Here is a 25,711-nt window from a genome sequence, read left to right as displayed (position 1 = left end):
CTCATCATAGAAAGTGATCAGGTTGGTCAGGCAGGACCTGCCTGCAACAAAGTCATCTTGACTGTCATTTAGAATACTGCCTTCTGTTACCCTATCAATGATGGATTCTTTGATAATTTTTTTCCAGGATTTTTCCAGGGATTAAGGTCAGACTGTTTGGCCTATAATTCCCTGGGTCCTCCTTCCTTCCTTTTTTGAAGATAGGTACCACACTGGCCCTTTACCAGTCTTCTGGGACGTTACCCAAGCACCATGAGTTCTCAAATAGCTTTATCATTGGTTGTGTGATAATATTAGCCAGTTCTTTCAGCACCCTAGGGTATAGTTCACTGTAGGTCCTGCTCACTTTTAGATTTCCAGCATCTCTAGGTATTCCCTCACAAGATCTTCACTGATTATAGGTGGGTGATCACCTTGTCCCCACCTTGTCCATCCAGCTTTTTGTCTGGTGTATTAATATCCTTTGTCTGGTGGAATACCAGCACAAAGTATTCATTTAGGAATTCAGTTTTCTCTTGAGTGTCAGTTGTCAGCTGTCCCATTTATGTTCTGCAGGGGTGCAACATTTCCCTTCCCCCCCACTTCGTATGTATCTAAAGAAGGGCTTTTTATTGTCTTTGGTTTCTGTTGCCAGTCTGTATTCCATTTCTGCCTTAGCTTTTCTAATCCGAATCCTACAGGTACAGGCCATTCCTGTGCACTCCTTGGAGGTAATTCCTGGCTTCCATCTTTTATAGGCTTCTCTTTTTGTTTTCAGGAGATCCATGATCTCCCTACTGAGCCTAATGATCTCCTTATTGTTTAAGCCTCTTTCTCTCTGATTACCTCCCAAGGGTAGGTGGGTGAGCATATTCCAAGACCTGTCATTTCAAACAGGAAAGACCAGTGCCAAACCAAATAGTCACACACCAGGACATGAACCGCTCTTCAAGAAAAATATTTTAAGTTAAACATAATGAGTTTGGAAAAAAAACAACTCTCAACACATGTACAGCACAAAACATTGAAAGTTGGAAGTAATATAAAGAACGGTAACAGTCTAATAAACTGAGGACTTGAAGTACATTAAAACAGTAATGGCAATCCTTTCATTTTCCCTTTTATGTTAATAATTTTCACTATTGAACTATATGCACTGATTTTATAGCCAAAAGGCAAAACATTTAGAAGTAGCTAAAGGAAGAATCTGCTTTTCTGAGAATGTTGATATACCAATATATACATATATTTGTTATATAAAAGGAATGTTCTTAGTATGATAGAGAAGGCCATCAAAAACTCCAGCCCCTGGCACGGATCTTTGAGAACTCCTGGCACTCTGGTGTAGTGCCCGAAGACTGGAAGAAGGTCAGTGTGGTGCCTATCTTCAAGAAAGGGAGGAAAGTGGATCCTGCAAACTACAGGCCCATCAGCCTGACCTCTATCCAAGGGAAGGTCTTAGAAAAGTTTATTAAAGAGGCCATCCTTAATGGACTGGCTGACACCAACATCCTGAGGGATAGCCAACATGGGTTTGTTGTTGACCAATGACCAAACTCATTTCCTTTTATGACCAGGTGGCCTATCACCTGGGCAAGGGAGAAGAGATTGATGTCATATATCTTGACTTCAAAAAAGCTTTTGATCTGGTATCCCATGATCACCTCTTGGTGAAAATTGCCAATTGAGTCCTTGGGTACACCATGATCTTCTGGCTGGGAATTTGGCTCCGTGGTCAGACCCAGAGGGTGGTAATTGATGGAAGTCAATTGTCATGGTGCCCTGTGACCAGTGGGGTCCTCCAAGGCTCTGTCCTTGGACCCATATTGTTCAACATCTTCATTAATGATGTGGACATTGAAGTCAGAAGCGGACTGGTCAAGTTTGCTGATGACACCAAACTTTGGGGTAAAGCATCCACACCTGAAGACAGAAGGGCAATCCAGGCTGACCTGGACAGGCTCAGCAAATGGGCAGACAAGAACCTGATGGTGTTTAACACTGAAAAATGCAAGGTTCTCTACCTTGGGAGGAAAAACTTGCAGCATCCTTATAGGTTCAGCAGTGCTATGCTGGCTAGCGCTATGGAAGAAAAAGACTTGGGGGTCATCATTGACCACAAGATGAACATGAGCCTGCAATGCGATGCTGCAGCTACTAAAGCGACCAAAATGTTGGCTTGCATCCATAGATGCTTCTCGAGCAAATCCTGGGACGTCATTCTCCCCTTGTACTCAGCCTTGGTGAGGCCACAGCTGGAGTACTGCGTCCAGTTTTGGACCCCAGAATTCAAAAAAAGATGTGGAGAAGCTTGAGAGAGTTCAGAGAAGAGCCACATGCATGATCAGAGGTCTGGAAAACAGACCTTACAATGACAGGCTGAGAGCTATGGGGCTCTTTAGCTTGGAAAAGCGCAGGCTCGGGGTAATCTGGTGGCCACCTATAAGTTTATCAGGCCCTAATGTCTATGAAATCTATGAAATTTGTGTTTCTTAACATGATCATTTCCATTCTGCTCCTTTCAAATGAAATTTCATCATAATTAACACTGACAGGGTTCTGCAGCCATTTAGGGGACTAGCCATTTAGACTAGCTGCTACAATAGTCTTGAGCCTATGTTATATTTTTCAGCTTGAAGATGCTGAAACTATGCACCACCCAGAACTGGCAGGCACAGGGCTACTGTGATGCTGATATGTCCACCTAACTTTCCTGTCTAGTTCCCAAGATCTTGGCAATATCCTTCTATACAAACAGACACATGGCACAGCATAACTGAATCAGGACAGCCTTAACAGCTCTGAGTACAGAAGTTAACTTTTACAACATGAATATTTTTAAAAAATGCCTAAAGTTTCCTCTTTGGCATGATTTGTAATCTAGCCAACAGAGTGGTCTTCATATAATCTAGACAAACTGAAGCTAGGCAATGGGCTGGCATTAGTGAGCTAGAACTTTATCCTAACATCTTGATCCCATTATAAACTCAGTCATGGGAAATAATGAGCCATTATTTTTATCTCAAATTTCTGTAATAGAGCTAAGCTCTGTCTGCTTCATTAGAGACTTAAGCTAGGGACATAAATTGCACATAAACTAGTATAAGTGATTGGAAACCTGTCTAAATGTGTAACAGAATAGAAGTTCAGTGCACATAGATCAGTTTTAAAATGGTGAAAGACTTAGATGGATGTAGTATCAGATTGAATCAGTTTAGGTTAGACCAGTCTATTAAACTTCTGTTCCAGATCCCCTCCTGACTCAACTTAGGTCACAGTTCCCCAGTATCCCAGGAATTTTTGCAGTCCCCCACTAAATCTTCCTCCTCACAGGGTGGGTGGGTGGGCGGGCTGGCCTCTGCTGGGGTGGGGGAAAGTCCTCACAGCATGAGCAGCCCACAGATTGTGGGGAGCCTGGGACAAGGGTAGGGGGATAATTTCCCCTCCTCCTGTGGGTCAGAGGCAGAGAATTGCAAGGGGTGAGGCTAAGGAGCTGGCCCAGCTGGATAGGGGGGTGGGGAACCACCATGGTGCAGGACACCCCACAGCTGGGCAGACCCCAGCTCAGGAGGCTCCTTTCCCCCTCCCCCTGTGGGTCAGAGGCAGTGACTCTCATTTGATTTGGGAACCGCTCATGCTCTCCTGTCACTGAAAGCTTGAGACAACCTCTACATTTTAATTAGTGAAGAACAAATAATCTATTTCTATCCTTAATGAAGTTAATTTAGTACATTAAACTCTGAGGAAAAGCCCTCCAGCATTAGCTCTGCATTTGAGGAAGATTGCCTAGAATTTTCTCAAGCTTTTCCTAGTATAATTCAAAAATTGCCTTTGAATAATAATGGTTGTATAATGCCTACCACAAAGTTGTCCAAGTCCATGAATAATCTTTTGAAGGTATTCAATTGATAACACACTTTAAAAGCATATGGAAGACAAACTGAGATACTGAGAGGCAAATAATGATATAGTATTAAGGTTAGAACCTCAAATCCATTAAGTCAGTCAAACAGGAAGTATAATAAACTGATCCTTTTTAGTACTTATCTCTAAGGATAGGTCTATGCTGTCCAGAATGGCATTAAGTAGTGTTCTACTTCTCAATAAGTTTTCCTGAGAGGCAGACTATGCAGATTATTCATTGTGAGTAATGGTAGTAGAACTTGCTTTTTGTGGCATATTCCCTGTTACAACCCAATGACCTTTGATAGATACATTATGATACATTTATCTTTACAGTACATTTCTTTGCTTACTCAGGTTTGTGGTCTCAGCTTCAGAAAGGAAGTTTTTTTATTTGAAGACTGAGAAGCAAATTTTAGTGAATCAGAGCTATTCATTTTTTGGTCAAAAGTCTAGATCACTAACTTAAAATAAAGATCTTCTGTGTTGTGAACTGTTAAAAAATGTAGGACTACCATTGCAAGGTAAGTCTGAGCTGTGGTTTAAGATTCATATTAGTGCACTGTTTTAAACCTGCAACTAAGGAAATAAATATGGGGAAATGATAAATCAGTTGTTATTTCTAGAGTCAGCATGGGAAAAAAAGTATTTCTCAGAGTTTTAAAATGAGTAAAGATAATATTGGTCCTGACATCATTTGGATTACATAAGAAGAGAAATCATATTTTTACCCATTTTACATGAGCCCAGACTTCTCCGGTCTGCCCTCAGATTAATTGGAAATTCAGGGAGATTCTAGGTCAGGGGTGCCAAACTCATCCAGCCCTATGGGTTGGATGAGTAGCGTAGGGCCAGTTCACAGAATGGTCCACAGACCTCTTCCCCTTCCCTCTTCCCCTTTTCCCCATCCCCTTTCCCCCTTCCAAAACATACTTTATCTGGAGGCTGCTCCAGCCAGTCTGGGATCTGCCCTGAGTACACCATGGATCCCAGAGTGGCCAGAACGGGTGCTGCATTCAGCACAGTTCTGCTGGAGTGGCAGCCATGCTACACTCGGTGGCTGTCCCAACTGCATTATACTGCATGTGGTGCCAGCCTCAGTAGTTCCAGGACTGTGCCATACATGCTACATGGGCGTCCCAGACCAGCTGCAGTAGGCGCCATGTGCAGCAGACATCCTAAAAAAGGCACTGCATTTGGTGCAGTGTGATCAGGGCAGACACTGCATGCAGCACAGCTACTGCTCTGGCCAGACCGTGCTACATTCAAGCTAATCTGAGACCCATGTTACATGCAGTGTAGTTCCCAGAATGGCTGAAGCAGCCTCAGGATCAGGTACACTGAGAGACAGGGAAAGGGAAGGAGAGAGGGTCTGTGGGCCAGATCCTCTCCATGGACTGGCCTCATGTTGTGGGGTTCTGGCCTGTGAACGATATGTTTGATGATATCCCTGTTCCAGGCCATACTTTCATTTCTAGTTAGTGAAGGTCTTTGTGAATATGTTGAATTCCCGAAGAGGTCTAATATTTCCTAAACTCCCCATTTTCAGTATTCCTGAATAATTGAACTAAAAATAAACTTGGAATCTCCGGATGAACCTACAGTTATTCCAGGTACACACCTTAATTCTCTCTCTCACTCCCTCTCCCATGCTGGGTCTTTTCCAAACAGAGTGCCTTCTACTTCGGGAAAATTCCATTTGGATCTGCATTTCAGTGGTGCACCTTTGATCTAGTATTCTGGTTGTCTTTCTAGAGCTCTGAAACATATGTCTTTTAGGTCTCAAAAATGTCCAAACCAGTTTGGGCTCAGTTTTTGAAAAACTAAAAAGTTTGTCCCCCCGGGAAAACAAAGTGTATTATCATATAATTTTTAAAAAAGAAAAAGTTTGACAAACTTATTGTTGGAAAGTGACCTATTAAATTAGCAAATGTCCTTAAGAAACTGTATACAGATTGCAAAATGATACCTCAGTGATTCTGTACTACATTTGTACAAGGAACAAAAATGTAAATGAGATAGCATTGTTTTTCTGGTTTTTTTCCCTCCTGCTTTGAAAAGAGTGTTTTCTCCTGTGGGGTTGCCAATGTTTGGACAGTTTCCCAAGAGGGAACTTACCCTGTTATAATTGCACATCTGCCCCATTCCAAAGTTGAACAAGTCAATACAGAAATCCTTTTATTTTCTTACTAAGGTTACACATGCTTTTGGATATTGTATCATGCTGGGGGAGTAGGTGAAGTCTCCAACACTAATACTTTATGACTCTGTAACTTAGGAAATTCTCATACGAAATTAAAAGAAAGCCAGAATCTAACATCAAACTGAGCATTGCTTGTTTGTTTTAAAATGCATCTCTAAAAAAAAAAATCAGATTTATGAATGATTATTTAATTTTCAGTTGTTTGTTTCTACTGAATTTTTAAGATTCAGACAGATTGAAGCACAATTCAAAATATATTTCCTATAACTCTCCACTCTGTGTGTTAGAATTAGCTGAGCAATGTACACTTTCTGTAAAGCACTTAGAAGTCATGCAAAAGAACAAAGGAATTAGGTAAATCTGAAGAGTTCATGCTAAGTGTTTTCTCTGCTAAGTGATCCATCCCAGATAGCTAATTCTTGGTCAAATACTGTTGCTCTCTAAGAGTGAGGGTATCAAACTATTTAAATTCAGGTATTTTCATGTAAAGATTCTGTCTTGGGAATAAGGTTATTTTACTCTTGAAGAAATATTTCCAGTTTTCCAAACAGAATGTGCACTCTGTTTCCCCCCCACAAGATCTCTGCCTTTAAAACTGTGACATTTTTAAGCATACATAAGGTATTAGCATATTTTTCTGGGTTCCCCAGGAGCTTGGTACTGGAGAACTCATGGGAACCAAACCATCTGTCTTTACAGTAAAACAGAGATCCCCACTGTAATCCCAGTAACAATCTTAAAATATTTTTAATATGAGTGGTATATATAAGTTGTCCCATATTGTGGAGAAGTATAAAACATCCATCTCTACTGTGTTGAAATGAATTGGTTAGCATACACTTGTGAATAGTAAGTGTGCTGCATCCATGACCCTCTGCCTGAATATAGGGGAAAGTAAATGGTGTAGGAATAGCTGCAATCCACCTGGGAATTTTCTCATGGCAGAGATTCTCAGATGTCCCAACAGAAGAGTAGCACAGAAGGTACCTAGCTAGAACTGAAAATCTGGCTCTTTATTAGTACGTCTTTTTCCAAGGCTAGCAATATCAGAAAAATGTAGGATTATCACTGACAAGAAATTAAATAGAAAATTTGTCTGCATGTTTTCTGACCACTACATGGCCTGCAGAACTTTAAATGCATTTTTGCTTTGCAGGATGTTCTGGACTAATTTCTATAGTAAATAGAGTTTTAGCAGCAAATATTTCTTTGGCATGAATATTTGTTTCCATCTGATTCAATAGAAAACAAAATAAAGGCTAGCACTTTGTGCATTAGACGAAACTGGCAGCTTTGCCTAGGACAATAAAACATTGTGATGACTATGAAAGTGGTTCATTCATGCTGACAGCAGAGGAAATGGAAGAGGAAAAAATAATGCAAAGGATATGCTAAATGGAGGACTAGGAGATAAGGAATGGAATTATTTGTGTATAGTCTATGAAGTTTGGTTTTTCGCTTTAAAATTGAGAAAAAGTAGATCAAACTAAATAAATTCATCTGTATTTAATTTAGTCAGCCTTTATATTGTTCACTGTAGTAAACATTTTATAGTATTATTTTTCCAATAGAGTCTTGTTCCATTTAGTAGGATTCCTATGACAAAAAAATAACCAGACTGCATCTCTGGCTTTCATCAAAGGTTTTGTAGCCAACACTAGAGATATGTCTAATATCTCCAGGCATGAGAGCTAGAGCTCTCTATGTACTTGGCTTTATGAAACAACAGTTTGGCCTATGCATATATCCATGCCCATGAGTCACCCTTTTGTTCTCGCCCGCCACATCTTGATATTATTAAGTAAGCAGAAGGCTCCCAATGTTTATGGAACTATATGTGTGACGAGTCTTCCTCACTGGGATCCTGCTTCCTCATTCACATACCAACCAGATGTTCCAGAAGCAAAAATTAATCTTAAGCAAAAGAAAAGAAAAGCAAAATTTTGGTAACCTGCTGATTGGTCAGGGCCACTGGAATACCCCAGGTGGGGTCTTTAGAGCCTCAGGGTTTGGCTCACTGCTGTCCTCTTAATCACATTCAACAATACTGTATTTTAGTCCAGCCCAAACATTGGCTTTCACAGTCATCAAATGATTCACTCAACTTGATAAAGAAATGACAATAATCAACATAAAACATGTGAAGCCCCCGGCTTCTTGACTCTCATTCGTGATCCAATCAATTACTTGCAGAATCTTCCATCCCACTCAGGTCTGCATCCCCCTCTGCCACTTGTGGCCTTGATGGGTCCCTATCAGCTGTTCAAAGCTCTGGGCACTGACTGCTGGACACTCCTCCAAGTGCCTGGGCTTCAGGTATTCTTTCCACCGGCAGTGGGGTGCACCCACATGATGCCGGGCTCATGTTCTCACAGCAGCCCCTCTCCTGCTGCCAGCTGTCTCCTCACTACACCAGTTCTCCACTCTGGCTGGTGCCTGGCTTCTGGTTATACCAGAAGCTGCAGTGTGTCTGCCCATACACAGCAAGTGCATGCTTCCAAAGCCTGGTGGCCGCTGCATCCATCACTTCTGCTGCTCCTCCATTGCTGCTTGTGCTCCTTACTGTGCCATCCAGTCCTCCCCCGGTGCCCCAGGACATTCCCCTGAGGTTTCCTTTCCCCACGTTCTTCAGGAAGCTGGGAGCTAAATTCCCACAATTTTGCTTTGCAGTCTGAGGTATATCAAAATATATAATAGAAGCACCAAGTTTTTCTCATTTACACTGGAGTAAGAGGAAGAAAATTTAGGCCTAATACTTTTCAGCCAAGTGTCCTTTTAACAGAAATAGTAATCATTGGTCAGAAAAAGATAAATATTTGCTGAACTTAGCTTGACTTAGAAAACCATCAAAGTCTGTTCCTGGCATTTCTATTCATGTGATGTTAATATTTGAAAGCTGATATCATTTCTCCTCACACGCTTGTTTCTTTTCTCTCCAGAGAGAAAATTAAAGTTTTATTAAAACAAGACAAATTAAGTAAAGTATGAAAAACATAAAAAGAAGGTATATATGATCCAGAAATCCTGTCTCTGACAAGGCTATATTAATAATAATGTAAAATATTTGCTTTCCAAATGTATTTCTGTATCTAAAATAAAGTTGAAAACCATTTTACAAAAATGTCCATTTTTTCCTGTTTCAGGTTCATCTCAGAAAATTTCTCTTTTGCTGTAGGACAGCCTAACTCCAGTTCTAAAACATGCCACAGATATTTTACAGACTTTGGATTAAATAGGCTGGTGAAGAATTTTTTTTTAAGAAGGGGATTGAAAAAAAAAAAGAAAATATAATTATACCTCTGTGCTGCAATGATACCCTGAGTACTTCATTTAGTTCTGCTGTCTCCCCTCCCACTTCCCAAATAATAGAGTACAACTAGAAAAAATACAGAGAGAGAAACAAGGATGACCAAGGGCAAGGAGAGGCTTCTGTACAAAGAGAGACTAAGTATATGAGGGGCAGTTCAGGGAAATTATTAGACAGAAGTGACAATTTTTACCTGATCTAGCCACAGAAAGCAGTCTATAGCTGTGACCAAACACAAGTGCACAGCTGCAAACAGCTTCAAATATGGCCGACTGACCCCTCATTGAATGAGGTATCAGATAAAGGCGTTGCAAAAGGTAGTGTCTTTTGTAACATCCCTCTGTGAAGCTCCCAGCCTGTTGCTATTTTCAGTATGGGAGTGGGGGAAAGGGAGTGGAGATAATTCAGTCTGGAGGGTTTGCAGCCCCCCTTCCCCCCGAGGCTGGGGTGGGTGTACTGGGGGGAGGGCCTCCAATACACCCACCCCACACTTCAGCACCAGCTGGGGAGCCCCAAGAATGCACTGCATCCTCTGTCTTTTCCCCCTCCCATTCTGAAAACAGTGAGCACTGGCAGAGAGCCTGGCCATTGCTCTGAGAACCTGGCTACAGGCTCCCAGCCTGCAGCTGGAGTCTTCTCCCCCATGGAACCAACAGCAAATTTCTATTTGGTCTAGGTTAATGTAACACTTTGCAGAAATTGCTCTGAGTTACAGCTGGGAGCTGCACTTCTGTCTGAACCCAGAAAGCATGTTTAAAATTAACAAAAGAAAACACTTTTTCACATAGCATGTAATTAATTTGTAGAATTCTTTGTAGAGGCTGCCAATTTCATCAGATTCAAAAGAGGACTGAACAAGTTCTTTAGGGATAGGGCTGTTGGTGGGAGTTGGGAAGCAGGGAGTAGAGGGGAACAGGGAGTGTGGAGGGGGTGCAGGTGGCAGGGAGGCTGGCACAGGCATGGGGGGCCCAAGGATTGGGTGGGGGAACAAGCACAGGCAAACGTCTAAGGGGTGGGCAGACATGGGGGGAAACAGAAGGGTCAGGCGCAGGCTGAGGGTGTGCAAGTGGTGGGGGTCTGGCCCTTTGTCCCTGCTACTGCTTTCCCCGCCACAGGGGTGGGGGAATGAATTTAAGATGACCCTCTAATAATTAGTTTCTGTATGTGGAACATTACAACAGATGAATAATTTTCCATGTGCAAAGTCTAATTATTGGGTGGTTGTCTTAAATTCAAAGTCATCATGGATTTGGGTAATATGGTACTTTGTATTAAAATGAGTTGCCATGCACTTAAGAGTGCCATGTCCACATGATGCACTTCCTTAATTCGGTGAAACTGGAAAAATATTTTAGCCTATGTACACCTGTGTGAAGCATAAGTAAATTCACCTCAAATTAAGTACTGCATGCTAATGTTTACGTGCTGCATACTATGTTCCTCCAACCACCCTCCCACACTACTTCACAGTCTGTTTATAAATGTGTTTTGTTCTCCTTTGGGGCCATAAGTGAAAGTTTACTCCCTCTTTAATTGCTGACACTCGGTCAGGTTCCATCCATTTGTTATTACATGTTCTTAGAATCTGCATAGCTAACATTTTACTCTAGACCTGAAGGATCTATTGCTATGCTTCCAACTGGAGCTGTGCAGAGGTTCTGTATTACCTCATCCTTGAGGGAGAGGCAAAAGTTTAGGAAGACTTGAAAACAAGACATTGCAACATAGGTGTTTTTGAAGCTATTGAAAGAGGAACCTCCTGGTAAGATCACAGTTGGGGGTCCATGTAATTAACTAATACTATGGGGATGAAAATGGCTTAGAAAAGAGCGAAGTACAAAACACCCTCATCGATAATCAAGCCAGCTGCTCATATTCTGAGGAGTTGGTTATTAAGTGCCAACAGTGATCCACACTTTGACACTGCTGATACAAATAAGGAAGATGAGGTTGGACTCCTAATCTCCAACCTAAATTTTCTCTGCTGCAGCTAGAAGTCATCGATCAGAGAAAAACCCATCCCCAACCTCTCTGTAATCACTCTTCAGGTATTTGAAGACTGTTATCTTCAGTCTTCCCTTCTCTGGATTGAATAAACTGAGCTCTTTCAACTTTTCCTCATAAGTCCCCAGTAAGTTTTGTTGCGCTCCACTGGACTTTTCAATCTGTTCACATCTTTCCTGAAGTGTGTCACAGTACTCCAGGTGAGCCCCACCCATGATGAAGAGAGAAAAAGAATCTCCCATGAATTTGCAAATGATACACCTGTTAAAACAATCCAGTATGCTGCTGGCCTTTTTTTGAAATGTAGCAGCATTATAATTGGACCTGTCTGAAGGGATAGGAAGGGCTGCTCTGCAGTAAGGCTGTGCAAAGCTTTGGTCCCTGATTCGATTTGGTGGAGATTTGGCTGAATCTCTGAATCTGAATCAAATCAGAGGACCCTTTTATCTCTCTAAATTGAATTGGAACCCTCCAAATCCATTTGGAGAGATTCAGCAAGATTCAGAGAATCGGACATAGAGACAGCTTTAAATGTTTTTTCTACATACCTCTAGGTAGCAGGGGCTTATGAATGCTGAGATGCTGGGGTGCATGGAGTGTCCCACAGGAGTGTGGGGGGCTACCCAGCACACTCGGCAGCAGACCTGGAAGTAGACTAGAATCACTTCTGGTCCACTTCTGGGTCTGCTGGAGAGTGCACATGGGGGACCCCATGCCCTCCCAGCTCAGCGACTGGTGCCTCCTGGGTTGGGGGCTGGGGTCCCGGTGCACTACCTGGCACACCTGGAAGTGGACTGGAAGTACTTCTGGTCCACTTCTGGGTTCACAGCCGAGCACATGGAGGGCTCCCCCCGCCACTCCTGTGGGATGTTCCATGTGCCTCTCTATCGCCGTGATCATGAGCCATGCCTGCTACCTCAAGGTATGCAGAAAAAGCTTGAAAGCTGTGTCCATGTCCAAAACATTGATTCTCTAAATCAGCGTAAAATCTTCAGATTTGGATTTGGCTGAATTGAATCAGGGACAGTGATCCAAATCAATGAATCAAATCACTGTCTCTGATTCGGGCTGAATCCAAATTGAATAGGGCCTGCTTCACACAGCCCTACCCTGCAGAGGGACAGGTGTGATGAGACAGAGTTTGTCCCGATAGGAACACCGTTTGCCCTGAAGATGAGTGAAGCTGCTCTGGAGGCAGCCTTCTTTGAACTGGGAGGGGTAATGTAGCCCTGGCAAGGTTTGAATGAGAGGGATGTTAGCAAAAGCCCAGGAAGAGTCCTGGCCTGGGGTACGCTGAGAGGGCTTGTTTAAAAGTGGGGGGGAGCAGTTTCTCTCAGGGAGGGGAACAGAGGGGGTGAGTGACAGGCTGGAGACCAGGAAAAGGACCTCACCAAAGCTGTCCCTTAGAGAGCCCCTGTCGGAGCCCTACAGAGGTGGTAGCTAGAGGCTGCACTGAGAGTGATGCACAGGAGCCCTGGCAGGGAAGGTACAAGAGAGGAGCTGCCTGTGAGGAGACTCTGAGCCTGGGAAGACCCTGCTACAAGTCCCTCTGTGGCATGGGTGAGCACAGGAGGGGAGGGGAAACAGGAGGGGACACAGGAGCAGGAGGAAACTGCCTTCATTTGCTCTGTGAGTGAGAAGGCATCCAGGGAGGGGCAGGCTGAGTGTGCCAGGGGAGCACTGGGCTAGAGGGGAAGGGACCGCTCCAGCCACCAGAAGCCCCAGGGGCAGGCAGGGCCCAGGGAGGGGCTGCATTTGCTAGGTGCTGCCAGGGTGTGCTGGGCTGGGGAACTGCTATGGCCTGCAGCCCAGACACTGCTCCCTGCTGTGCCAAGGGACCAGGGTCTGAGCAGGAATAAGTTCTCTTGCAAGGATCACAGTGGAGGAGGTACCACCACCACATGCTGCACTGAGACCCCTGGAGCTGTTGAGAGGGACACCAACAGCAGGGACACAGGGTTCTTATAGTTACCCTGAAGCATACAAGTTATAGACTGATTGTGTAAATAAGTTCTAGATAGTTTATAAGTTGGTGCATCAATTTATTTATTTATTGGTTTCTTATTTATTGTGGGTAATTTGTATGCCTCCCCCTGGTATGAGGTGTGTCAGAGAAACATTAACCTTAAGCCACCATCACCAAGTTATGTCTGTGTAACATTATTGGTTTTATTGTATTTATTATATAGATTATCTTGTAAATAATTACATTCTGTAAGTAGTTTTATAATGGTCTGAAAGATTGTTTTGATTGTTAGGAGAGGCTCTGCATTTGGGAACCCTGCAGCAGCTACCCAGGGAGCTGAGCAGGGTCATTGGCTACCGGGTACCCCAGGATCCCACTATTTAGGTGAAGGCATGGGTAGCGTCGCACCCAGGGTTACAACAACAAGAACACATTGTTGGCTCATATTTACCTTATAGTCTAATGTAACTTTCAGGTCCTTCTCTGCTGCAGTGCAGCTAACCGGTCATTACACAGTTTCTATTTGTGCATGCAATTATTCCATCCCAAGTGCATAACTTTGCACATAACCTTCTTGAATTTAATCTGATTGTGAACCATTTTCCTAATCAATCTAGGATATTTTGGATCCTAGCCCAACCCTCCAGAGTCTCTGCAGCTTCACCCAACTTGGCGTCATCTGCAAATTTTCTAAGAGCCAATCTAATTAAAATGCCCACAGTGTCTCTTGTATTCAGCATCCTGCATTTCAAAATGGTGGTAGTGGAACTTTAATTAAATCTTGCTTGATGAGCTTTAGTTAAAGCACCCTTGCTTTCATTTTGAAATCCAGGGGCAATGAATACACAAACTGCTGCAGCACTTTGGAGTGTTCTGATTGGAATGCTCCAGCAGACTTAATTAATTGATTAATCAAGTAATTGAGTCTGCTCTGACACATTCTAATTAGAATGCAAGTAAAAGTGTCCCTTGTTCTCCTTTAGGTGCTTCACAATCAGTTTCTTGAGGACCTGCCCCAAGGTCAGACTACCTGGTCTGTAAGTCCTTGGATCATCCTCTTCCCTTCCTTAAAGATGGGCACTATATTTGCCTTTTTCTAATCAACCAGGACATCACCATACTTCCACAAGTTCTCAAAGAGGATAGCTAATGGTTCTGAAATTACCTCAGCCAATTCCTTCAGTACCTAGAGCGTGAAAGCATCAATTTTCTCTACGTAATCCCTGACCTATTCTGCCTTCTCTTCATCATCCATAACAAGATTGCCTTTTGCATTCCATAAGGGATTTATGGTTTCTTTTATCTTCCTCTTACATTTGATATACTTATGTATATTGCCTTGTATGTCCCGTGCAAGCTACATCCTAAATTGTGCTTTGGCCTTCCTAATTTTCTTCCTGTGTACCTGTGCAATACTCTTATACCCTTCCCTATATGACCAACTTCCCACTTTGTAGGATTCAACTTCTTGAAAGAGTGCTGTCTAACCAGATTGGTCTCCTGTTGTACTTCCTATTCTTTTGTCGCATCAGGATAGCATGTTCCTGCACCCTTAAAAAGGCCTCCATAGAAGTACTGCCAATGCTTCCTGAATCCTCTACTACTCCCTGCCCAGGGGATCCTACCCACCAGTTTCCTGAGTTTTTTAATGTCTGCTTTTCTGAAGCCCAGTGTATTTATTCTACTGCTTTGCTTTTCTCCCTTTAGAATGTTGAACTCTACCATTTGGTGGTAACCGGAGTTGCTGTGCAGTAGCATCACTGAATGGCTTTCTTGTGATACTGACTGCACAGTAGCCCAAGACTACTGCACAGTAGTATCACATCATGCTTCTTGCCACACAACACTTCTGCACAGTGGTCACTGGCTACTGCACAGTCAGCATCTCATGAAGATGCGGCCACCATCACCCAAGTTACCTTCCACCTTCAATTCCTCCCAGTTTGTGAAGAGCTTCCCCCCTAATTTTCCATTTACCATTTGTATCAACAAGTCATTTCCACCACACTCCAAGAATTTGCTAGACTGCATGTGCACTTCTGTGTTTCCCTCCCAGCAGATGTCCTGATAATTAAAGACCTCCATGAGAACCAGGTCCTGCAATTTGAAAGCTTTTATCAGCTGTCTAAAGAAGCCCTCATCTACCTTTTAGATAAGGTGTGGTGGCCTAGAGCAGATAGCAACCATGACATCCCTCCTCCTGCTCGCCCCTTTAACCTATACTCAGAGGCTTTCAACAGACCTACCTTCTACTTTGTAGTGCACCTCAGAACACACATACATCTGTATTGTACATAACACTTCGTCCTTTCCTTGCCTATCGTTTTCAAACACGGATAGCCATACATGACTGTATTGCATGTGAACTGTCCTACTACATCTGTGTAAACCCAAATACATCAAAACAATACCTAGAGACTTCCTTCAAATTACCATAGAGAAACACTGACTCAGTGGAATCAAAACCTACTATCCAGTCAGGCATGCCTTCTGTTTACCATCAATTATGCAGCATCTCACTGTCAGATAAATCTCTACCTCATATAGGAAAGCCATGTTTTCTTCTAAAATAGCACTTATGTCAGAGGTTCAATACTGAAAAACAATACCTAATTTCCTCCTACCTAAACATTTTTTTCATCAATACTTTTAAAGTTTCCCAGTTTCTATTAGATTTTATACATTAATGAATTACTGCCATTATTTGAAACTATTTCCTCAAGATACATCCAAACTGATATAATTAGGATCAAGAGAATGTACTGTACTTTTCTGGCATAAGAAAGCTATCAGCCAGAACAGTCAGAAAAATGTAGATGTAGGAAAAGATATGTGTAGACACCATTTAATGATGTAACTGGATTGCTATGGGAAGTAATCATGGGATCACTGGATAGCTATGGGAAGTGATCACAGTATTAGCAGCTACAAATGTTAGCATTATGGTAGGTGTGTAATCTGGACTTTGTTAGCAATTTTTGTGGGAAGAATTTCATATTGTTGCACTGTGAGCAACTTATGTATGATTCTTGTTGAATAACTGTGCTTTTATAGTTAACTGCTGTCTATTAAGTTAAATCAATTCTTTTTTATGTACTTGTAATTGATCACAATGGAGTGCATAAATCAAAACGAGAACAATAAACAACTATATAAAATTAAAATGTGATTATTTGAACTCCAGTTTTAACTCTTGGCCATTCAAAACAGAAACCTTCAATACTAGGAGGGTATCCCTGCCCACATGAACGCTGCATGCCTCCTGGAGGCAGGGGGAATACAGAGAGCTCCTGCAGGTGGCATTGGTGATATTGGTGGGAGGAGGATGGTGGCAGCAAGCAGGAAGCTCCCATAGGTAGTGGTGGTGGGTGGGCAACTAACATTCAGCAACTACCCGCAGACATCCCTGGCAGCAGTGGCCAGTGGTGATTGTGGACTGCTCACAGATGCTGCCGGTGGTGTCAGCAGCGAGGTGGGGGGTGGCGAGCAGTGACTGCCCACAGGCACTGCCGATAGTGTCAGTGGTGCCCTTTCACAGGGGATGCACTGCCATGCTCAGAAGGTGCATGTGTACCTGCGTGCACCCTCTACAAATTGCCAGTGTCTGCCCATCATGGCTTTATTATATAACCAATTGCTACTGCTGCAGGACCCCATACCTTCAACTTCGGAGTAAACTTACATTCATTTTGTGCACCTGGTAACACCAGTTTGATGAAGATGTCAGCACTTAATCATTTAGACCTATTTTAAGTCAGAATACCACAGGAAAAAGTGCATAAAAACCTTGTGGGTCACCCACATGATCATGGATCCACTTAAACTGAGATGCTGGTGTATAATGTGTACTTTGGCCTCTAATATAACCTGGAACAGCCCCAAATTCCATTATCTGGAATTCTTTGAGTATAGAGAGCTTTGACTAGAGGGCTTGCTTCTCTTTACGACCCTTACACTTGTGTTATGCCAATTGCTGTTTTCCCCAATCCAAGGACACTCACAGATATCTATTTCCTGCAGCTTTCTGGTCCCCGTTCATTTCTAGAGGACTGTAAATAGAGTATAATGTGGTTCTTCATTTACTTATAGAATATACCATTTTGGTTACCCATTTTTTGGGGTCTAAGATGATATTCACATCTGGAAGAAACATAAGACTTGCTAATACTGGATCTGCACGTTTCCAAACTCTCAGTATTATTTCCTTATTTTCAATATTTAAAATTAATCAGATGCCTTTAAAGTTTATGCATCCAATGTCCAATTAACAGCAAAGATGTCAACATAAAAGGCTTGAAATGAGTAACAGGACATGACTAAGTGATTGCGGAAAATGATTTCTAAGAAAAAAACTAAAAACAAGTACATTTGGCTAAGGAAAATTAAGGGTCTCTGACAAGTCAATGAAAACAAAGTGCCCATTGAGTTTAAAGAAACAGAAAAAACAAGAACAGTTTTCTTGCCATATTTTTTATTACCCTGCCTGTTTTTAACTGTTTCATCCTCTCCCCAGAGGGGTCTGCCTCAAAGCCTTTTGCAATATAAATACAGTTTGATGAGAAAGAAAAAAACAAAAAGAATTGGACAAGTTACCCTATTTTAGAGTAGTCAGATATTTCCTTACCATGTTGGAAGGAAGAACTTTATGTACCCAAACCCATTTCCCAGAAGTTACACATGTCCAAAACTGCCTCAGTCTTGCTGGAGCCAATTGGTAGTTACCGCATGCTAATTCAGCTGGAATCCAGAAACTAATGGTTTTTCTACCTAAATCCTCCCCCCAACCCTGCCTGTCCCCTCCCCCAGGGAATCAATCCCTTAGGTGTCATCAGAGCTTGTATAATGTAAGCCAACCACTAGAATACCTACTTGGAATGGACTCCAATCCACCTGCTCAGACTCCAGCACAGGTTGGGCAAACACCAATGCAAGCTCCCTCCCCTCCCTTTTCCCCCACTTCCATCATGCAGACAGCACCAGAGCTGGGAACAGGGGGAGGAAGAGGGCTACGGGAGAGAAGCTGCAGACATACATCTCCTTGGCTGGATCCAGTCCAAAGTGGAGCCCGATCCCCAACACTCCCAATGGAACAGCGAATGTCTCTTGGGCTGGGAAGCTTGATCTAACTCATAGCATTTTCTGTCAAGTGCCATGAGCTAGATCAAGGAACTGTATGTCTATTAGTGCCCCATGTTACACATCTGCAACCTGAAACAGTCCCCGAATAAGATATGTAGTGATTGGAATAAAGATCAAAAGCCAGATCATCTCCCTCCTAGGTGAGTACCCCATCCACTAGTCTACAAAGCCATGCTCCCTCTTGTGCTCTCTTTCTGCTCCAGCAAATTTTGAATTCCGTTCTGCACAATGGTACAGCTGCAAAACAGAGTGCTTTCCCCCAGTAGCTTATAGTCTTACAGTTTGGGTGCTCTTAGGATATAGAAAAAGTTGCCTATTTGGCTAGCTATAGCCCACTTCCTGTTCACTATGCTGGTTGTATTGAAGTGCTTAACTTTCCCTATGCACTCTGCAGGGAGCTTGAGAGTTAATGCATCCAATGAAAAGTTCCACTCCTGTTACCTTTTAACCTGAAAGTTAAAAGTTAGGCATGCAACAGCTAACTTTCAGGTGCCCAAATACTATTTGGCTCTAGGCTTAGTTTATGTTTTATAATGCATTAACTCACGTATTTTGAAACTTATGCAGACAAGCTGGCTGCACATTTTAAAAGGGTACTAACCTTTTGTAGGCAGCCACATTCTTAAAACATCTTCAGATAATAGCTGAAATGTTTTAAAACATACATTATTACCCCTCATATGAACAGACCCTGAACTCAATTTGCTTCCTGAACTACAAGGAAGAGAGTGGGCTTTCCCATTGTGTATAGTGTTCATGGGGTTTCCAGACTATGCCTTCCTCCACAAATCAGTTCTGCAATACACTTCTTTCTTGAGGATACAGAGAGAGAAACTCAGCAGGATGCATCCTGATTAAGGTTTAATCTCCCTGAAAGATTATCTATGGAAGAATTTAAAATCAGGCTTCCATGATACAATCAGGGTAGAGGGACTTATGTTATGCTTAGGATAAGGGGGAAGAAAAAATATTTTATTTTTAATTATACTCTGTGGGCTGGGATATAAATTTGGGTCTCAGTGGAATTCCCCTGGAGAAAGTATTCACAAAGATAAAGGATAGAATAGAGTTGATTTGTAATAATTGAGGGCCATATCCTATTTCATGAATTAGGCATCCAAGTGTGATTCTATTCCACAGTGATCAAGTCCTGAAGAAACATTAACTTGGTTCATTTTTATTGTACCATCATCTTAGCCTTAAGACTAAGTCACAAAAATGTAGCAAGGGGAAAGGACATCCCACTAGCTTTGGTATTAACACTTTTTCAGGGATTTAAGCAGTGTGGAAGATGACACATAAGCACCTAGGTCTGCTTAGAAAACTTGAAGGTAAAATAGGATCAGTCTAAGAATGTTTAGCTATAGTTACCTTCAACCTCAGTAAGTAGGAAAATAGTCACAATTATTTCTGTTTTAGATCTCTTTCCCTTTGCCTGTTGACTTACTCTATTTCTCTCTCTCTTTTCCCACCTGTTGTGGGTATATACAAGCATTACATTTAGATTGACCCAAACAAAGTTAGGGGCAGAAGTTACATATAAACTGGTTTAAGTGATCAGAAACTGGTTTAAACCTGTAACAGAACTTAAGTTAAGTGCACATAAACTAGTTTCAGAATGGCTGAAACTAGTTTAAGATAAACCTGTTTGAATGTAGTATCAAACTTAACTGATTTGGGTCAAACCAGCTTATGCAACTTCTGGTTGCATAAACCCTTTCCTGTTTTAAGTTAAATCAGAGTTCCTCTCTGCCCTGGGATGTGCTCTCTGCTCGAATATAGGAGGGCTGGTCCCGCCCTCAGCTGCCAAGAGAGACATTTTCATTCCCAGCAGCCAGGAACAGGACATATTTCTCTGCCTCATCCCCTTCTCTGCTGGGGAATTGACCCAGCTGGGGCAGAGGAGAAAACCCCCCACTGCTGACTTCTTCCCTCTGCTGGGCACTAGATGGGTACATTTCTCGCCCCATCTCCCTCCTCAGCTGCCCAAAGGACCTGCCAGGCTGTGAGCTGCATGTACTGGGGAGTTTGCACTGCAGGACTGTCTGGGGTTGGGGAGCTGCAGCCTGGGATGCGAGCCACCTCTCTCCTCCAGTGTCAGCCCTTCCATAGCTTGATGGGCAGAGTGGGCCAGGAACAGAAGTTGTGCCAGGCAGGGATGACAGGCAGTCAGGACTGGCTCCAGCCACATGGTGAGGGAGGACTTTCCTGGAACCCGCATGGAGCTTGGGGTAGGTCTGGCTCTCCAGCAGGGGAAGGAATAATGTGCCAGGGTATAGCTCTGCCTAGGAGATGCCATGCAGCCCCGATGCCCTGACTTCTCCCAGGCAGCTGTGGTGAAGTGACATCACCAGGAGCCATGCTCATTCCACTGCCACTCCTGGGACACAGCAGGGGTCTGCAATGAGGATGAGAGAGGGAAGGGGAGGAGGCTGCCATTTTTCCTCTCCGCTCCTTTCTCAGCTGGCCTGGTTGCCAAGGAGAACATGTCACAGGGTGATCCAACTAGCTTCCAGCTGCAGGGAAGCCCACAGTCCCCACCAGAGCCAGAAGTCAAGGTGATCACCCAGCTATGTCTCCTCCCAAGCTGGCTGTGCCCCCACCACTGCCACTGCTGCAGAGAGGGGGGAGGGCTAGACAGACCCCAGCTTGGGTCCTTGCTCATGGGAAATTAACCCCCCCACCCCAGCTAGTTTGTTTGAAGGTATTGCCAGGGCTGGCTATGCCTCCCCAGCTTCTTTGTAGCCAAGACCACACTCTAGCACCCCTTGGCTTCTGAGGGGTCTGAGCCACTGCAGGCATATGCCTCCATTTCCTGAATGTCTATTTACTTTCAAATTAGTTCAATTTAGGTATGTTAGCCTAATTTGAAAAGACTGTATCAATTCAGGCTCCAGCTGTTTGAATGTCTGTCCCCAGCTCAGACTAGGAAGGTTAACCTGGCCTAGTGAATGTCTTCAAACATTCACAGCACTGCTCTGGGGCTGGGAAAACCCAGCCACTCTCCACAGCCATGGGGTTGTACTGTTCCTACCTCCTGACCCTGACCCCTTCAACTTTTTTCAGATCCCCCCAGCACCCTGCCCCAAGACCATGTAGCCCCTGGGCACCTGATAATTCCCCATGGACCCACCAGCTCCTCCACCCAGCCCTTGCCCTAACATACTTATATCTGGCTCTCTATGCCTTTCCTGGCAAGCAATAAGCACCTTAACTTGCCACTCCCTGCTAAACTTTAAAGTGACTTAAGCCACCTAACTTAAGCTAGGTCCCAAAAATGCTTGTTTGCACCCTGTGAGAATTTCTATGCAGCAAACTGAAGGCAGGATTGCAACCTGGTCAGTCATAGCCAACCTAGCTTTAGGCTGGCTAGCAAGGATAAGAATGAAGACAGCCCAGACTGGCAATTTGAGCACATTTGAGAATTTGAGGATCCTCAATTAAATACTCTTGTGGTCTATTGTGTAAACCCACACACCCATCTCTTCATTGCTATAATCTTGGTGCTCTCACAACTTAATTTTATTGTATAGAAGACTCTTCTCTCACTTTCTTCCCTCTGGATTTTGAGTCCTGAAAAAATTTCCAACCCCCACTTTGTATATTTTTTCCTATTTCCCTTCCCATCACGTGGGTAGCAATAAAATAGTTAATAATGACATGAAATGGGGTCATTATGCTTTAGCCATGTAATTCCCCATGAGATAAATGAGGGTTTAAAAGTTCAAAACTCCTAGGGCCATTGTTTCTAACAATCAGAAAGGTAGCCTATTTACTTTGTATTTGGAAGGCTAACTTTATGAGGTTGATTCTAAATTTACCTGAAAAACAAAGTAAATGTTGATACTAAAAAGACTGTCAACAAGGCCCATATAAATACATTTAATGGGGTGAATACACTACATTTCTTGATTAAAACACTGCTGCAACATCAGCGTTGCCATCTTCATGATTTAATCAAATGTTACACTATTAATTTATTTTGTTTGGATTTCTAATGCTTCAGCTCCTGGATGCATGTGGTTATATGGTTATGGAATAATTAAAAAATAAATATCCTCATCCTAATGAAGAAGACTTTGAAAATGAGAAAGACAGGGAGTCTGAAGTTCCTAATAAAAAAGCAAGGACAAATGAACCTAAATTTGTTCAGTTCTTTTTGTTTTTGTTTAGGATTTTTTGGTAAAACAATATTGTGTTTTAAGGACTGAACACATGACTTTTAAATACATGGATTTGTCAGTATCAGCTCTTTGATCCTCTGGGCTACATGTGATACTATATTGCTATAGTGATGCGCTATGGCAATGTAGCATCTGCAGGTGTCTACATGTGACCAGCAGCTGCTTCACCATAGTGGTATGCTCCCCTCTCATAGTGCACCTCTATGGTGAAGTAGCAGCTAAAAATAATCATGTGCCATGATGGTTGTTACTGTGCCATGCTTTTGGAAGTAACAGCCCAGTAACAATGTTATCATAAAACAATGTGTAGACATGCTTTCTGATTATCAATAAAAACTTAGGATTCTCATCAGGTTATAGGAATAGGTGAAGACAGGTTAGAGATGCACACTATAGACTAGATGAATCAGAGCTGCATAGTTTTCATAAGCAAGAGCTCACTTACAGGATTGGTTATAGGACTAGTTATTAGAGACAGAGACTGTACTTCCTTAGTATCTTGTATGGCACAGAGCATACCTTGACTGTAAATGAAAAAAAAAATCACTGGTGAAGTTCACAACTATATATTTGCAGGTCACACTACTGGACTTACTATACCTCCAGACCTGTATAGATGTTAATTTTCTTCTGTCCTCCTACTTTGGGAAATATGATAGAAGGAGGTTTGCTTACAGTCAATTTAAAAAGCTAGATGGAAATTCCCAAGGTTTCTAAGTGCATTGTCAAATGGTATTTCCGAAATGGACATCTTCTCAGCCTCCTTCCTCCAGTTATATGTGGGATAAGCCACAGTAAAAAAAAAAAGGAGTTTACTCAATTCCAGTAACCTATACCCTCATAAAGTTGCTGAAGGTTTACATATTACACACAGACATTCGCAGGGTAAATAACTGCTTAAAAATCAGATAGTGCTCAGTTCAGTTCAAACATTTAGCAAACTTCTTTAGTAAAGGAGAAGACTACAAATACAAGCAAATTATTCTTCCTAGGGAAAAAAAGAAACACAGAAAAGGACCAAATCTCATTCCTATGTTATCATTTATGTACTGGTTTTTGGCAGCTCAGAAAGCCTTCCTTCACTGGGCCTCTCTCTCCTGAAAGCTGAACTTTCTGTTTTTATATCTGTGTATTTAGGAAATAAGTTTTATATCTTAACATTTTGCATTAAGCATGTTTATAACTAATTTCAAGAGTACTGCATCACACTGACCTTTCATGTACCTAGAGGTTTTTCCTTGCAGTATTACTTGCTGTCTTTTGCTGTTTTCTGGTAGTGGAAGGTATACTTCACTTATTTTCTTTATGCTAAAGCTAATATAGTTATTAACTTTTGAGATTTGCTTGCTTTTAAATCCAGCTGACTATCATTTATGGGTAATTCTGTCTTGACCACACAAAGCTTAAGTGCACATTGCTCCTGAAAACTAGAATGTGGCAAAAACCACTGGGATTTTTTGTTGCTTGCTTTTTATTTCAAAATCCTTAGAAAACCTTAATTTCCTCTGATTTCAATAAACACTGTGAGATTGATTTGTATTTATACAAGATATTTTTACCTCTTGAAGTAAAAAGAATGGTTTTTAATCACATATGCTGACAGGGCTTGATTAGTCAAACATACATACCTGCAGCTCTGGCTGAATAAGCCTCCATTGCATTCAATTTATTGAAAGCATTGTTTCAAAAGCATGAGGAATTACACATAAGAAATTTCAAATGACTGATAAAAAGTTAGCATAATATCACTGTCTGATGGTTTGTTTTTAAATAGTCTGTGTTATTCTTGGAGCTTGTCAAAAAGCTCACATCCTGCTGTGCTCATTATCAAAAAATATTTATATATAAATAAAATCAAGTAAAAGAGCTCCTATTATAAGTGTGCAATCTCTTTAACTTCTTGAGAGAATGAGCCTACTTTTTTGCAGTGCCCAAGTGTTTTGCATTTAGACATCTGTGTACTGTATCTCTCATACACTCTCAGAAAAAAAAAAATCAACAAAATCTTGACATGCTTTAGAGAATTTCCTCTTTCTCTACCTACGGACAGTCATTCTTCTAAAATTAAAGAAAAAGTTACAAAGTACTCACCAATGAATTCCAGTTCTTGAGGAAGAGTTAAAAACAGTGTTGTGCTTGATTCTCTTCTTTCATTCTTGTTGGAGCTTGTGCTTGGGGTTGGAGGGTGGAGTTACAAGGAGAGAAATGCAATCTGATCCTGCTGTAGGAGCCTGCTGACAGTCAAGCCAGAGGTTGCTCCTGTTTACTGGAGAGGGGGGTTACTCTGAGTAGGCTTCAAAGAAATGAGAAACAAAGAGGGGGTTTTCTGTCTACAGCATCACAATTCTGCTTTCATTTAGAGTAACTTAAAAAAAATATCTCTAACCAGGAAAGAGATGTGCTTCCAAACAGAGGAAACAGGCTAAAAAGGCAATCTGAATCCTAAGTCATTTTAATTACATTTTCACCTACTTTGGTTGCTTAACCACTCGTGTCTTGGAGATCTGTTGAAACTTACCATTTATTCATTTTGTACTGTATTTCCCTTATATAAATATAAGTCAATACAAGAGGGGAATGACATATCCAATATATGACCTGGAACTAAATTCAGCAGGTTCGCTTTTGCTGCATGATAGAGATGTAAGCTTCCCTATCCTGGGGTGCCTGAGACTAGTTCATCCCCAAGATGTACAGATTTGAAGGCTGGGACACAACTAGTGATTGTGCTAATATTATGCATCCCCACATAATATGTGCTGATTGGTGCTCCTATGGAGACTCTGGTTAGACATCAAAATAAAGTTGACAGATTGGAAGATATACAACTGCCCTGCCCAGCAGGTAAAACCACAGAGACACTCAGCTTCGCTCATGCAGGCAGGGGCAGTTAGGTGAGCCTAGTTTTATAACTTCAGAGGAAGTAATTCCAGAGTAGGGCACTATATAGTAAGGACAATATTCCCCATAGTGATTACTGATTTTTGGGTGCCCCATACTGAAATGTTGCCCAGTTATCAGAAAGG

The 25,711-nt window shown here is 42.2% G+C and overlaps 1 protein-coding gene across 3 annotated transcripts in view; it reads right to left on the bottom strand.

Annotated features, from left to right (window-relative positions):
• The window catches only part of TFPI (tissue factor pathway inhibitor), an 86,153-nt gene extending 61,225 nt beyond the window's left edge, over positions 1–24,928 (bottom strand). Inside the window, exons 1-2 of one of the 3 annotated variants that reach the window (XM_090045274.1) lie at positions 24,777–24,856; positions 19,103–19,145 (exon numbers count right to left, since the gene is read on the bottom strand). In XM_090045274.1, coding sequence (XP_089901400.1) covers positions 19,103–19,121 — 19 coding nt within the window. In that variant the 5' untranslated portion in view covers positions 19,122–19,145; positions 24,777–24,856. Of the gene's footprint in view, positions 1–19,102; positions 19,146–24,776 lie in introns of all 3 variants that reach the window. The other 2 variants (XM_090045273.1, XM_090045275.1) reach the window with 2 other exon arrangements.
• Positions 24,929–25,711: the final 783 nt, after the last annotated feature.

The sequence above is a fragment of the Crocodylus siamensis genome, chromosome 4, assembly GCF_052110815.1.
Source record: "Crocodylus siamensis isolate JL-2025a chromosome 4, ASM5211081v1, whole genome shotgun sequence".
Classification (NCBI taxonomy): Eukaryota; Metazoa; Chordata; order Crocodylia; family Crocodylidae; genus Crocodylus; species Crocodylus siamensis.
Note: the sequence above shows the minus strand (reverse complement) of the source record. Positions and strands in the feature narration are given on the sequence as shown.